This window comes from Austrofundulus limnaeus, unplaced genomic scaffold (assembly GCF_001266775.1).
Source record: "Austrofundulus limnaeus strain Quisiro unplaced genomic scaffold, Austrofundulus_limnaeus-1.0 Scaffold376, whole genome shotgun sequence".
Taxonomy (NCBI): domain Eukaryota; kingdom Metazoa; phylum Chordata; class Actinopteri; order Cyprinodontiformes; family Rivulidae; genus Austrofundulus; species Austrofundulus limnaeus.
The window spans coordinates 122654-136711 of NW_013952778.1; the positions used below are offsets into that span (position 1 = coordinate 122654).

Genomic DNA, 14058 nt, shown 5'->3' on the forward strand with positions numbered 1-14058 from the left:
ATATATAAAATTATGTTTAGCTAGATACAGTATGCATGTATGTATGATAATATAAGGATAGGAATTAGATTCTGATCCATACTCCAATTCAGAAGGCAGCGGTAATGCACCTAAAGTTGTTTGCCAACTGCCATATAAAAAACCAATAGAAGAAGAAGAATGATGATGATGATGATGATGATGATTGGTACTTGCTGTGAAGTGAGGCACGCGCTGATGATGAGCTGCAGCTGGGCACTAACGCAGCAAGTGAAGCAGCTGAGGTGAGACGAGTCTTCCAGAATTTACGCCTAGGCTTCATTTCTCTAAACACCTTTTTAAAATATCTTTAAGCTCTCATTAGTTTTATTTTTGTCTTTCTTTTCACTGTGCTTTTTATCACACATTAATTTTGTCAGGATCTGACCATCCTAATAGAAGTTTCACAGCTCACAATGGAGAGCCACCATAAAGACTGGACCAAACAGTGTAGGGCAAGTTTATTTTCTTTTGTAGTTTTTCTGTCAGTAAATTTCTCAGAGCTTTCCAAAACAAAAACAAAATAAGGATCTAATATAGGATCTTAGATAAAGTTCAGCTCAAAGACCATGTAGGCTATGATTTACAGTAAATACCATATCATACTGTAAAGGTTTTATGCACTTCAAACAGCTGGAAAATGCAGAGATTTGAGTATAATTTTTCAGAAATTTCTGGGGGCTCAGCATTTGAACCCTCCTAGACTCACTTTGTTCTGCTGGTGCTCCTATAGCTGCAATGAAAATAAAATTATACAGTCATATTAAATGTAGTGTTTAGTTTTAGGGTGTGTTTTTGTGCCTTGTATAGTCAATTTAAATGTGTTTGGGTATGGTGTACATTTCTTTTTTTTTTTCTTTTTTTTTTTTAGGATTTGTAATGAATTAACAATATTTTGTGACCAGCTGGTGTTGCTGAGTTAACAGGGAGCAATTGACAATAATGAAGTTGTTCATGTACAGTATAACATTATCAACATTATTATTATTTTTTATTAATGGTGAAACTTAATGTTATCACTACAAACAATTTCTATAAACTAGGGATGTTGACATTTCGAAAGCAGCTGCTGCCATTTTCTTCCCAAACTGCTGTGACCAGATTTTGCGAGGCTGCTCGGTGTGTTTGCTTTCAATTTCCTCCTGCTTCGTTATTTCTACAAATTTCAACAAATCGGGCTGCCGTCAGGTAGTTAGCTACAGCCTCGTCTTTGAGTTTTTAATTTTTGTTGATGCGTTTTGAAGAGACAATTTTTTGAAAAGAGGATCAATCACCTGAGTTTTTCTAGTGACCCCTTAAAGAGAGAAGCTGCCATGAAGAACATTATTTTATCTGCCCTTCTTCCAAATTTGATAATGATTTGAAACGTCGAAGTATGTTTTTTTAAAATCCGGAACAGCACTTGTTGCAAAGTGTTTTGATGCTTGTCTTCATCACATGACACATTTAACACGCTGTCATTGGTTGAGGAGCTTTGTTTACAAAACAGATGTCCACATGGTTTTTAAATAGTTTTAATTTTCTTACTTTCTAAGACACATTAAGTTGATTTGATGCTACAGTTTGCCTTGTAATGTTAATTTACACCTTTTTCTGCTACTTTTGACTTGGCTATTAATAAGTTTTATTAGTTTTTTAGGATACAAGATGCTTCCTACAAAACCAGAATGGGAATCTTTTCCTAAAATTTCATGGCGATATCTTGAACACTGAGGAAGTTATGAGCAAAATTAGAAAACAGCAAGGTGAAATGGTCACAAAGGCCCCATTGGTTCTGCTGTGAACTGCAGCAAGAAAACATGAGCTGATTTCACCTAAACAAACATCAATAACTTCCCTCATACTTCAGATAATCACATGGTTTTGGAGTTATTTTGTATGGTTTGAAATGTTCTTTTGGAATCCGCTGTCAGGTTTAATATTGGTGTTGGATTAAAAATTTATCCACATCTCTATATCTGGTGTCTTTACTTTCCTCTGTGGTATTAATGTCTGCATGTACCAGAACACAACTATTCTGTAAGAGTTCTGAATTCTGTAAAACCTGCCAGGTCACCATGATTAGTCAGCACAAATAACATTAACTTAAATATACCTCCTCCTTGTACATCTGTAACATGACAGATTATCACAGATTTAGGTAACCAAAGGGAACGTGAACGATACCTGTTAACTGAAAACAGACGCAAGGTGCCAATTATGGAACTCTCTGTGCATTGCTGCCCAAATCAAATTCTGGAGGTGGTCATTCAACTAGATCTGTTACAAAAGTATAACTGACATTACCAACTTTTAAAAACTGTTACGGCCAGAGGTCTTTCTTCTATGTTTATACTAAAGCATGGAATGACATTCCTCAAAACATAAAGTCCATTTCAAAACTACAGCCCTTTAAGAAGAATCTTGTCTGCCATCTGCTGGACACTTTTTGTTGTGCTCATATTTAGACATCTTATTTTGCAAATGCTGCCTTTTTGAAATTTGGTATGCTTGTTTGTCTTTGTGTCTATGGTGTATAATGATGTGATTGTGATGCTGTAATTCTGAGTGTTTTATGTGCTGCAGAACAGGAACCTGCTGTAAAACAGCAATAATGCTGAGTCAGGCTTGATTTTTAGTAATCTTTTCCTGTTTAAAAAAAAAAAACTCCTGACACGTTCGGTACATGCAGCAGCTGTTTTTGTTCCGGTGCAGAAACATGGCGGATGTGAAGCGTACTGCTCGTTGTTGTCTTTTCTGTTTAGTTTTAAATGTTCTCATGCTTTTTGTAATTTTTCGTTTTCTGAGCGCTTCGTTTCTGCACTCTTCTAAAGCTAAATGTAGCGCATAGCAAGCACACACGTGTGACACGTCGACAGTGTAAACTGTCAGCGGAAGCGCTAACATCGTAGCATTGTGTGTAACACAAATAACATTCCGGGCAGACAAAAGTGCGCTCATTAGTATGTATTTTTTTATGAAGCTGCGAGGCAGATAAATTTGCCTCGAGGATGTCTTGCAATCGAATTACTCGAATTATTCGAGGAATCGTTTCAGCCCTATGATAAAGTTAATTTTATGTAATGTACTGATAAACGTTAAACTTTAATATATTTCGATTCATTGCACACTAGCTGAAGTAGTTCAAGCCTTTTATTGTTTTAATATTGAGGATTTTGGCAAAAAAGTTATGAAAAATCAAAAATCCCTATCTCAAAAATTAGCATATTTCATCTGACCAATAAAAAAAGTGTTTTAATACAAAAAAAAAGTCAGTCTTCAAATAATTATGTTCAGTTATGCACTCAATACTTGGTTGGGAATCCTTTTGCAGAAATGACTGCTTCAGTGCGGCGTGGCATGGAGGCAATCAGCCTGTGGCACTACTGAGGTGTTATGGAGGCCCAGGATGCTTCGAAAGCGGCAAAGGCACAGTGTGTAGGATTTTGTCAATTCTTTTAGCCGAAATTGAGATAATCACTAATGGCAATAATAAAGAAACATGTCTAATCATTGCTGACAAAGACTTTGTTTTATTATTTTTACCTTATAAAAAGCTGTTCACATGTTACAGAAAAATGTGAAAATTGTAATCACCCACTTTTGCTTTGTATTAATAATTGTTGCAAGGATGTTTGTACCTTTGGAGAAGGAAGCCACTGAGTTACAGAGAGGCTGTCTCCCCTTGAGCAAGTAATACTTAACCTTGGTGTTGTATCTATTTGTGTCTCTTCTCAGTTTCTCTGAATTTTAAGGTGTCTTGAACCTTAAAATGGATTTTTTTTGCTTGTTTGTTTCAGGTTTGGATTTTGTCTCTTGAGTCCAAATGGGGAAGGCAAACTACTTCCAACAAACCTTACTCTTCTTCATCATCATTACAGTTGTTCTAATATTCATCTTTAATCTGGAAACTCCTAGTAAAGACAAGTCAATTCCAACACCGCGTGGACCTCCACCTGTTTGTCCATCAGTCATCTCTGATCAGGCCATCACTCCTCTGCTGAACACCAAACATTTCCTGGTCTCGGCCTTCATGGACCAGAGAGTGAAGGGATTCGACATACGCATCATCGGCATGTTTCATAGAGACTCCATCCAGAAGCTCCACTGCCTGTTCTGCTGTGTTGGACATTTAGGTGAAACTACTCCCACAACAGTCTTAGTCCACTCAGATCACTTTGGTTTTCCCTTTGCTGCTACAGACATCATGTGTCAGATTCCTCAAAACTGCACTGCTACACATGTCACTCTTCTGACTCAGCCCAATGCAGAGAACATTTCTAATCTCACTTGGATTCCTATAAGAAACAGGAAAAAAATTAAAGATGAGGAAAAGATGAACTTTACTGTCTGCATTTCCAGCCTGTTTGGAGACTACAACAATGTGCTTCAGTTTGCACAGACCCTGGAGATGTACAGGTCAGTAAATATGTGCATTTAACTCAAGTATCACACTCGTGCCATGTCTGAGTCTTGATTGATAATGTCTGAACATTTCATTTTTAATCATTTAAGGCAGAACTAATGAATCACATCAGATCTGAGTGATGTTTCTCAGTGCCCTCATTTGAGTTGTTAAAAAAGCGAGAGCAGGAAAATTTCTGGAGAACTGTCAACATTTTGAGTTGTTTTTTATTCCATTAATATTTTTTTTTATCTAGTCTATTCAAATTTTTCTATGTAAGCTTCCCACAGAAGGTTTATGTGCAGCTATTGAGGTGTCTGCTTAATATTACTGCCTCTGTGATGCTGTTTTGGTCCCCATTTGAAAGGTTTGGCTGTGTTGTGCTGGAATTTTTATTGTTGGGCTGATAATGATGGAGTTTCAAAAACCACAGATGTCCTAGTCATAGTAGGGCTGAACGATTTTGGAAAATAATCTAATTGCGATTTAGTAATTTCTAGGAAATTCAAACTCAAGTTGCTAGATTACATCATCACCTAATATGTTTGCCAATAATTGTGATCTGATCTGGAGAGATGTTAAAGAAAAAAAAGTCAAGAAAAGCACTTTATATGTTTGGAAATGCAATTAAACTTTGACATAAAAATTGACCTCAATGCTTAGATCCACATTACATAATTAAATTAGTGAGAATTTTAAATTTAATCTGCAGACTGTAGATGTCACGAAGTGACTGATCTGAGTCAAACACAGCTGGGTCCAGAGATTTATTTTAGAGAGACAGTACCAGAGAAAAACATTACATTAAATATTATATCCCACTTTAGAAACAAGGCAAGAGCAGTGGCAACTTTGCCCATGCAAGATTCATTTGCAGCGGTCTCCTCTCAGCTGATTGCAGCTAGGTGTGTATGTGTGTGGGCGCTGCTGCATGAGGCTTCACTCGAACCGCTTTAGGAGGGGGGAGGGGCTCACCGCACCTCTCACTGCTCGCGGAGGAAAGGAGAAGAAAAAGAGAAAAGTGCTTATCAAAGCTTCTAAAAGTCTCCAAAAACACTGGGAAAAGCCGACAGATTTGTCGCTAGTCGGAAAAAAAGAGGCGCTAGAGAGGTCTGAAAAGCTGCTAGGTACAGCGACTGTGTCGCCAAGTTAGCAACACTGCTCCGCTCGGCTCACTCCCAAGTCACGTGACCAGTCAAATCGTAGCCTGTGTTTAGAAAATCTTGTTTTAACATATTGCGAGATTATTGCAAATGTGATTAATTGTTCAGCCCCAAGTCTTGTTTTTCTCATTCTCTGATGCTGATGTACACAGTTTTGCAAGTAGGGGGCCTCTGCATTACAAAGGGTGAGTTTCTTGTTGTGTGGGCGAAGTTTGTCCTAACTGTGACTGGCAGGGTTTGGAACATAAGTGGGGGTTCTTGGTTGGACGAAGTTTGACAAAACCTTGATTGGTCGGTTTGATTTGACTTGTGGGGCAAGCTAAAAGAGGAAGTAATGGTATTAGTAAAATTTTTGCGAACATTTATTTTATTGAAATTAGGGATGCAAACAATCGACTTACGATTAATTGTCGAATAATGTTTTATTAGATTAAAATTCCTTCCATTCTATGGAGAGCCGTTTTAGCCAAAATTAAATAAATAAATAAATAAATGGGTGAAATAAATTAAAAAATGAGTAAAATCAATCAAAAAATGAAGAAAATGAATTGAACAATGGTTAAATTAAACAATAGATTAATGAAAAATGGGTAAATAGATAAAGAGATTAATGAAAAATTGATAAATGAAAAATAGATAAATGAAAAAGGGGAATAGAGAAATTGATAATCTGAAAAATAAATAAATGTAAAAATGGGTTAATGAAAAAGGGAAATTGAAAAGTGGTTAAATGAAAAATAGATTAATGAAAAATGGGTAAATGGATAAAGGGATAAATGAAAAATATATAAATGAAAAAGAGAAATTGAGAAATCGATAATATAAAAAACAAATAAATTAAAAATTGGGTTCATGAAAAAGCTAAGTTATTTATTTAACAAATTTTTAATTTATTTCACTCATTTTCTTCATTTTTTGATTTATTTTACTCATTTTTTAATTTATTTCACCCATTTATTTATTTATTTAATTTTGGCTAAAACGGCTCTCCATACCATTCGAGTAATTGAAAACATCCATTTAAGTCTTATTTCAGTGTAGTTTTGACTTCATCCAGCAGAGGGCGCCACTGCTCTCAGCTTGGCCTAACTCTACCCTGGCCCTGTTGGCTACCGTGATGTAGATGAGCAGCGTTGTAATTAAATGTACAAATCTTTAGTTTTATTTGAGACACAACAATAATAATGGACTACACCAAACTCGAAAGAAAAGTACCGAAGGGTGTACCGGACCGTCAAGCAGTATGACGCTTAAAACAAGAGAACAGGATGACAGAACGGCAAGCTGACTGTGGCTAAAGTTAGCTTCTTTTTGTTGAGTTTAACTCATGTGAAAGAAAAATAAAGTTAATCACTACAAATAATTAACTTGAAGTTAATCTCATCTGTGTGACGTAACCCGGCCAGTGAACAAATCTAATGAACAGTAACTGACGTCAGACCATGCAGAGCAGCCCAGTTAAGATAGAACCAGAGGGAATGTAAACAAACAATTGCCTGTACTCATTTGTATTCTCACATTTTTCAAGGATATTTTATTATGTTTCTAGTTTGTTTTTGAGTTAATCTTTATCTTAAAATATTACCCTGTATTTAATTGATAGTTTTTCATCTTCAGGTTGGATTAAATGTTTTACTTAGAGATCAGACAAAGTGCAACCCAAAGAGCCCTATGATGAGTGCCATAAATTGAATCAGTGGTCCCTCGCCCGGACGCGGGTCACCGGGGCCCTACTCTGGAGCCAGGTCTGGAGGTGGGGCACGTTGGTGAGCGCCTGGTGGCCAGGCTTTTGCCCATGCAGCCCGGTCGGGCACAGCCCAAAGAGGAGGCATGGGTCCCCCTTCCCATGAGCTCACCACCTGTGGGAGGGGCCATAGGGGTCGGGTGCAATGTGTGTTGGGCTGTGGTCGAGGGCAAGGACCTTGATGGTCTGATCCTCGCTACAGAAGCTGGCTCTAGGGACGTGGAATGTCACCTCTCCAGTGGGGAAGGAGCCTGACCTGGTGTGTGAGGTTGAGAGGTTAGATATAGTCGGACTCACTTCGACGCACCGCTCTGGAACCAGTCACCTCGAGAGGGGTTGGACACTCTTCCACTCTGAGTTGCCTATGCTGAGAGGCACTGAGCAGGAGTGGGCATACTTATTGTCCCCCATCTTGGTGGCTATAAATTGGGGTTCACCCTGGTGAATGAGAGGGTAGCCTCCCTCCGCCTACGTGTGGGGGGACGGGTCCTGACTGTTGTTTGTGCCTATGCGCCAAACAGCAGTTCAGATTGCCACCCTTTTTGGAGTCCTTGGTAAATGGAATGGTAATCGTAAATGGACTGTACTTATGTAGCGCCTTTCTATCCATTCAGGACACTCAAAGCGCTTCACACTACAGACATTCTCCCATGCACACACACATTCACACACTGATGATGGCAAACTACAATTGTAGCCACAGCTGCCCTGGGGCACACTGACAGAAGCAAGGCTGCCATACACAGGTGCCACCGGACCCTCTGACCATCATCAGTAGGCAAGGCGGGTAAGGTGTCTTGTCCAAGGACACAACGACTGAGTCGACTGGACGGGGATCGAACCGGCGACCTTCCGGTTCCAGGACGACTCCCCTAACCACTCTACCACAGCTGCCCTTCAGTCCCCCTGAGTCCTTGGAGGGGGTGCTGGAGAGCGCTCCTAAAGGAGACTCCCTTGTTCTGCTGGGGGACTTCAACGCTATGGGTAATGACTGTAACACCTGGAGAAGAGTGGCTGGGAGGAACAGTCCCCCGGATCTGAGCCTGAGCTGTTTTGTTAATGGACTTCTGTGCTCATCATGGATTGACCTTAACAAAACACCATGTTCAAACATAAGGGTGTCCATATGTGCTTTTGGCACTGGGACACCCTAGGCTGCAGTTCGATGATAGACTTTGTTGTCGTTTCATCTGATCTGCGGCCGCATATCTTGGACACTTGGGTGAAGAGAGGGGAGGAGCTGTCAACTGACCACTACCTGGTGGTGAGTTGGTTCCGTTGGTGGGGGAGGATGCCAGTGAGGGTCTGCTGGGAATGTCTAGCGGAGTCTGCTGTCAGATGGAGCTTCAGCTCACATCTCCTGGAGAACTTTGAACATGTTCCAGGGGAGGTGCAGGACACTGAGTCCGAGTGGGCCACATTCCATGCCTCCATTGTTGAGGCGGCTTACCTGAGATGGCCGTAAGTTGTCAGTACATGGTGTGGCCGCAACCCTCGAACCCGCTGGTGGACACCGGTGGTGAGGGATGTGGTCAGGCTAAAGGAGGAGTCCTATCAGGTCTTTTTGGCCCGTGGGACTCCGGAAGCAGCCGATGGGTATCAGCAGTCCAAACAGATTGCAGCTCAGGTGGTCACTGAGGCAAAAACTCGGGCATGGGAGGAGTTCGGAGAGGCCATGGAAAAAGACTTCCGTATAGCTTTGAGGCAATCCTGGTCTGCCATCCGGCATCTCAGTGGGGGAAAGCAGTTCACCACAAACACTGTTTATGGTGGGGATGGTGTGCTACTGACCTCAATTTGGAACGTTGTGGGTCGGTGGGCAGAATACTTTGAAGACCTCCTCAATCCCAATGACACGTCTTCCCATGAGGAAGCAGAGCCCAAGGACCCTGGGTCGGACTCTCCAATCTCTGGTGCCAAGGTCACTGAGGTAAGTAAAAAGCTCCTCAGTGGCAAGACGCCGGGGATGGATGAGATTCGCCCGAAGTTCCTTAAGGCACTGGATGTTGTGGGGCTGCATTGGTTGAGGCGACTCTACAATATCATGTGGACATTGGGGGTACTTCCCCTGGATTGGCAGACCTGAGTGGTGGTCCCCCTATTTAAAAAGGGGGACCACAGAGTGTGTTCAAACTATAGGGGGATCACACTTCTGAGTGTCCCTGGTAAGGTCTGTTCAGGGGTCCTGGAGAGGAGGGTCCGTCGGATAGTCAAATCTCAAATTCAGGAAGAGCAGTGTGGTTTTTGTCCTGGTCGTGAAACAGCGGACCAGCTCTATACCCTCAACAGGTTCCTGGAGGGTGCATGGGAGTTCGCGGAACCAGTCTACATGTGTTTTGTGGACTTGGAGAAGGCGTTCGACCGTGTCCCTCAGGGACTCCTGTGGGGGGTACTCTGGGAGTATGGGGTACCAGGTCCATTGATAGAGGCTGTTTGGTTCCTGTGCAACCAGTACCAGAGCTTGGTTCCTGTGCGACCAGTGCCAGAGCTTGGTCCGCATTCATTTCAATTCAGTTTATTTATATAGCGCCAAGTAACAACTGTTGCCTCAGGACACTGTACACAAAAAACAATAAATATAAAAAAGCCAGCAGACTGCGCGACAACTTTGCTTCATCACAGTCTTCCATCCTGAGCAGCACACCAGCAGTAGCGGAGCATTGCCGGTAATAAGTCGGACTCGTTTCTGATGAGAGTTGGACTCCACCAAGGTTGTCCTTTGTCACTAATTCTGTTCATAACTTTTATGGACAGAATTTCTAGGCACAGCCAAGGTGTTGAGGCAATCCGTTTTGGTGACCTTAGGATGGCATCTCTTTTTTTTGCGGCATAGTGCGCCATCTGCTGGAGGGGGCGCCAAACTGCAGAAGAAAAAAGTAATTATTTGTAATCCCTGGTTGTAACTCTGCTCAGCGCCCCTTTCAATTAGTTTTGTCTTAAACTATAATGAAGTATTACAGGAAAAATAAACTACTCTACCCATAAAACATTTTCTCCCCCAATGCAGCAATCGCCCCCCACCCTCTCTCTCATTTGATTGACGTTGCACTGACTCGTCCTGCTCTGACTCTCTGACGGGGGTGGGGTTAGTAGTGCCTCTCAGGTAGCGGTTCGTGTTGACAAACTCAATAACAAGTCTGCATTTTGTTGTCCCATACATGTCAACCTCTTCGGACGTTTACCTGTATAAAAAGCCTCAAAAGTCTGTAAATTTAGCAAAAAATCCATAAAACTCACACCCGCGGGAGTAGGAGGGGGGGTTGTCAGCCTCGCTGAGGACGTGAAAGCCCCCGCTGCAAAGCAAGAGGAAAGTAGAGCGGAAAAATTTCAAAACTTATTTCTACCGGCAGAACAGGTTGGAAAATGGCTATTTAATGTTATTTATTTTTTAAATCATGGCTCTGACATGTTAGATAAATTTGAAAATGAGGTTTTTGAAAAAATCCGTAAGACTTGAAAAAATTCAAAAGATTGCTCTATACGTCCATATACCTGCAAAATGATGTAAAATCCTTATAACTTAAGGACAATCTATACAAGTTGACATGTATGTTATTTATTGGCTTTCTGGGAAAGCCAATAAATCTAAGTTTACCATAGTACCTTACACTGTCAAACTTGTTTTTAGGGGTTTAAATTGGGGTGGGTGGGACATGGGGGCGGGGGTTGTGCTTTAACTTGCCTAGGGCACCAAAATGGCTAGAGCCAGCACTGCCCTTGATTCAAGAGAAATGTCAGGTTTTTAAGAAAATGGCTGTTTTATCAATTAATCATCAATCGAGAAGATCAATTAACTTTAGATTAATTAATCGGTAACTTGCATCCCTAATAGACAGCCAATTTATTGTTTAAACAGAACAATGTTTTGAATAAAAATGTAAACATAATTTATTGAATTCAAATTTGGTGTGAATGTCCTCCATGTTAAAGATGGCAATCTTTTTTACAGGCTGGTTAGGGCTGTTTTGACCAAGCCAAATTGTTACACATCCCTCCATTTGTATAGCTTTGAAATTTTTTTACAGTTAACGCCTTTATATCTCAAGTTATGACTAAAATTAATAATTATATTCATAAATATGTGCTGTCTGGCTTTTTGAACCAAGCTAAACGTATCCCCAGCTGCCTTCCGTTCTTCAAACCCCAGACAAAATAGCCAAGCCAACCTGTCACATTTTAAATCAACTACTCCCTCAAAAGTCAAACAGACCAATCTTGTCTTGGACAAACTTCTCTCACACAACAACAAACTCTTGTTGTCAATGCAACAAGAAACACAGAAACCCCTTCCCCTTTTTTGTGGATTTCTGTTTTTGCCTCATCATTTTTTAGAAATAGAAATTGCACAGGTCGTTTACGCAGTGGTGTGAAATCAAGCATTTTAGTCACAGTAGTAATCCATGTTTAAAGGTGACCTAATATGGGTGTCCTAGAACATCCATCTGTGGGCTATACAAAACATGTTCATTACCTCTGCCAAGGGCGAGGAGATAATGTTTTCGGTCGCGTATGTCTGACTGTCGGTCTGTCTGTCGTTCTTTCTGTCTGTGGACAACATTACTCAAAAACCTGTGGACRGATTGTCATGACATTTTTAACACATGTGGGTACTGGGCCAAGGAACACACCTTTACATTTTGGTGATGTTCTGGATCACGATATGGATACAGGAATTTTTTTTCTTTTAACACTCTGAGATTGGCAAAGCTGAGATGCTTTCACAGGGCTTCTGTAAAAAACAATGAGCTGGATTGGACAGCACGGACTTCAAAACTTTACAAAAGTAATGTTAAAACCAGATTTAATGATGAATAATTTTTGCCATAACGTGTGCATTTTTACACAATTGATGGGCGTTTACACAACGTTTTGTGACCAGGAAGTGCCTCACTGCACCATGAAACCTATTTTCCCATTTCCTCAAACACACCACATTTCCCAAACAATCAATCAAAACAGTTTCTCTTTACTAGGCTTGTAAGCACGGAGCTTCCGGCCGGGCCTCAAAATTTGGAGACGGGGGGAGCCAGGAAGCACTTTATAAAGAGAGTCAAACCTTTACAAACTCATACAAAGGGATAAAACAGACATTTTACACGGTAAAATGTGACTGATGAAAACTTAGGAGCTTAATCCGACACCAGTTTGACGTTGAATAACGTTGGGTGACGAGTCTGACTTTTTTTTTCTTTTTTTCACATCAGACTCCACCGGAACGAAATTCCTTGCATACTGCCTGCTTAAATGTTCGCTACATCAGAACTAATTCGGCAAATGTGTTTCCATTTCTGCTTTTGCACATTAACTCTATTACAGGATGGGGGAAATTGGTCTTGGCGGAGGTTTGCACTCTCCGAGTGCTTCTAGTTTAATTTAATTCACAAAATTAATCTCAGATAATGAAATTTCACCTTTTCAGTTCTGCCTGTTCTTTAGCTCTCTTCAGAATGTGCTGTAAGCATAAGCTGCTCTTGAAACCCCCTCCCAACATTTTGTTTACGTTAACTCTGCCCTCCACCAGATGTTTACTGTCAGTTTCCTTTCAGTAGAAAGTACTATTTTTCCAAAGTAGTCCGTGGTGAAATTATTTACACAAACTACAACTTTCTTTGTTAATATTGCTAGAACATTGCCATTAAAAACAAAAATAAATTTAAATAAAAATAAAATTAAGCTACACATCTCTGTTCTTCATGACTGTTCTAAAACATCAGAACCGTGTGAAGAAGTGGGCAGAGTCTCTGCTTGGGTTACCATTGGACGGGCTGGGCTCAGGTTGGGGTGGGCTAGGGTGCAACTTGTGACATCACAAGTAGCGGTGTTTGAAAACAGCCCATTTGAAGACACAGAAAAATGCATTTAATTACAGTAAAAATACTTCCAAGTGCATTTTTTGTGTGCTTGGACTGCTTTTAGAAGCAGTACAGACCCAAAAGTAAGTAAAAAAAAAAAAACCTGAAAAAAGTGAATTTGGCATATTAGGTCCCCTTTAATTGCTAAACCTATTGGGAAAAAATAGTTTTTTCTTTTCATCATTTATTGGGCAAGACATTGCTGTATTTTATTTAAAAAAAGATAAAATATAATAAAAGCAGTCACAGTTATTTCCCCCAATTAGCTCTAAAAACTGCAAACCAGACCAATTCAGACCATTTTTATTTTAAGAGGAATCTGTGTTTTTAATTAGTATATCATTTTTGTCCAAGGTTGCTCGGAATAAACAGAGTGGTGGTCTACAACACCAGCTGTGGTCCTGATCTTGACCGTCTCCTGCAGAGCTACGCCCAAGAAGGATTTGTGGAAATAGTTCTTTGGCCCATCGAAAAGCACATGAATCCATCCAAAGGCTGGCTGTTCTCACAACATGGAGGAGATATAMACTACTATGGGCAGAACACCAAGCTTAACGAGTGTCTTTACAGAGCCATGGAGAATTCTCGTTACGTCCTTTTGCACGACATCGATCAGATCGTCATGCCGTATCAACACAATGACCTGATGTCTCTGATGGACACACTGCAACAGCAACATCCAAATGTAGGGGGCAGACATGAGACAAGTATGGCAGTTTACATTTTATTTCTTATTGCTTTTTTACTTTTTTCTTTTACTGTAGGTTGGTGTGTTCCGCATTGAAAGCCACAGTTTTTCCAAGATGCGCTTTGAGCCAAGTGGGAGGTTTCACCTGCCTCAGTGGAGCAGAGTGCCAGGGGTTAATATTCTGGAGCACACTTGGAGGGAAGAGCCTA

General features: G+C 40.6%; 1 protein-coding gene across 4 annotated transcripts in view; it reads left to right on the forward strand.

Annotated features, from left to right (window-relative positions):
* Nucleotides 1–187: 187 nt before the first annotated feature.
* Nucleotides 188–14058, forward strand: part of LOC106528388 (uncharacterized) — a 29119-nt gene continuing 15248 nt past the window's right edge. For 2 of the 4 annotated variants that reach the window (XM_014023540.1, XM_014023537.1), the window contains exons 1-4: nt 188–263; nt 3798–4416; nt 13516–13846; nt 13926–13980. In XM_014023540.1, the coding sequence (XP_013878994.1) occupies nt 3824–4416; nt 13516–13846; nt 13926–13980 (979 nt within the window). In that variant the 5' untranslated portion in view covers nt 188–263; nt 3798–3823. Of the gene's footprint in view, nt 264–345; nt 469–3410; nt 3432–3797; nt 4417–13515; nt 13847–13925; nt 13981–14058 lie in introns of those variants that run through there. The other 2 variants (XM_014023538.1, XM_014023539.1) reach the window with 2 other exon arrangements.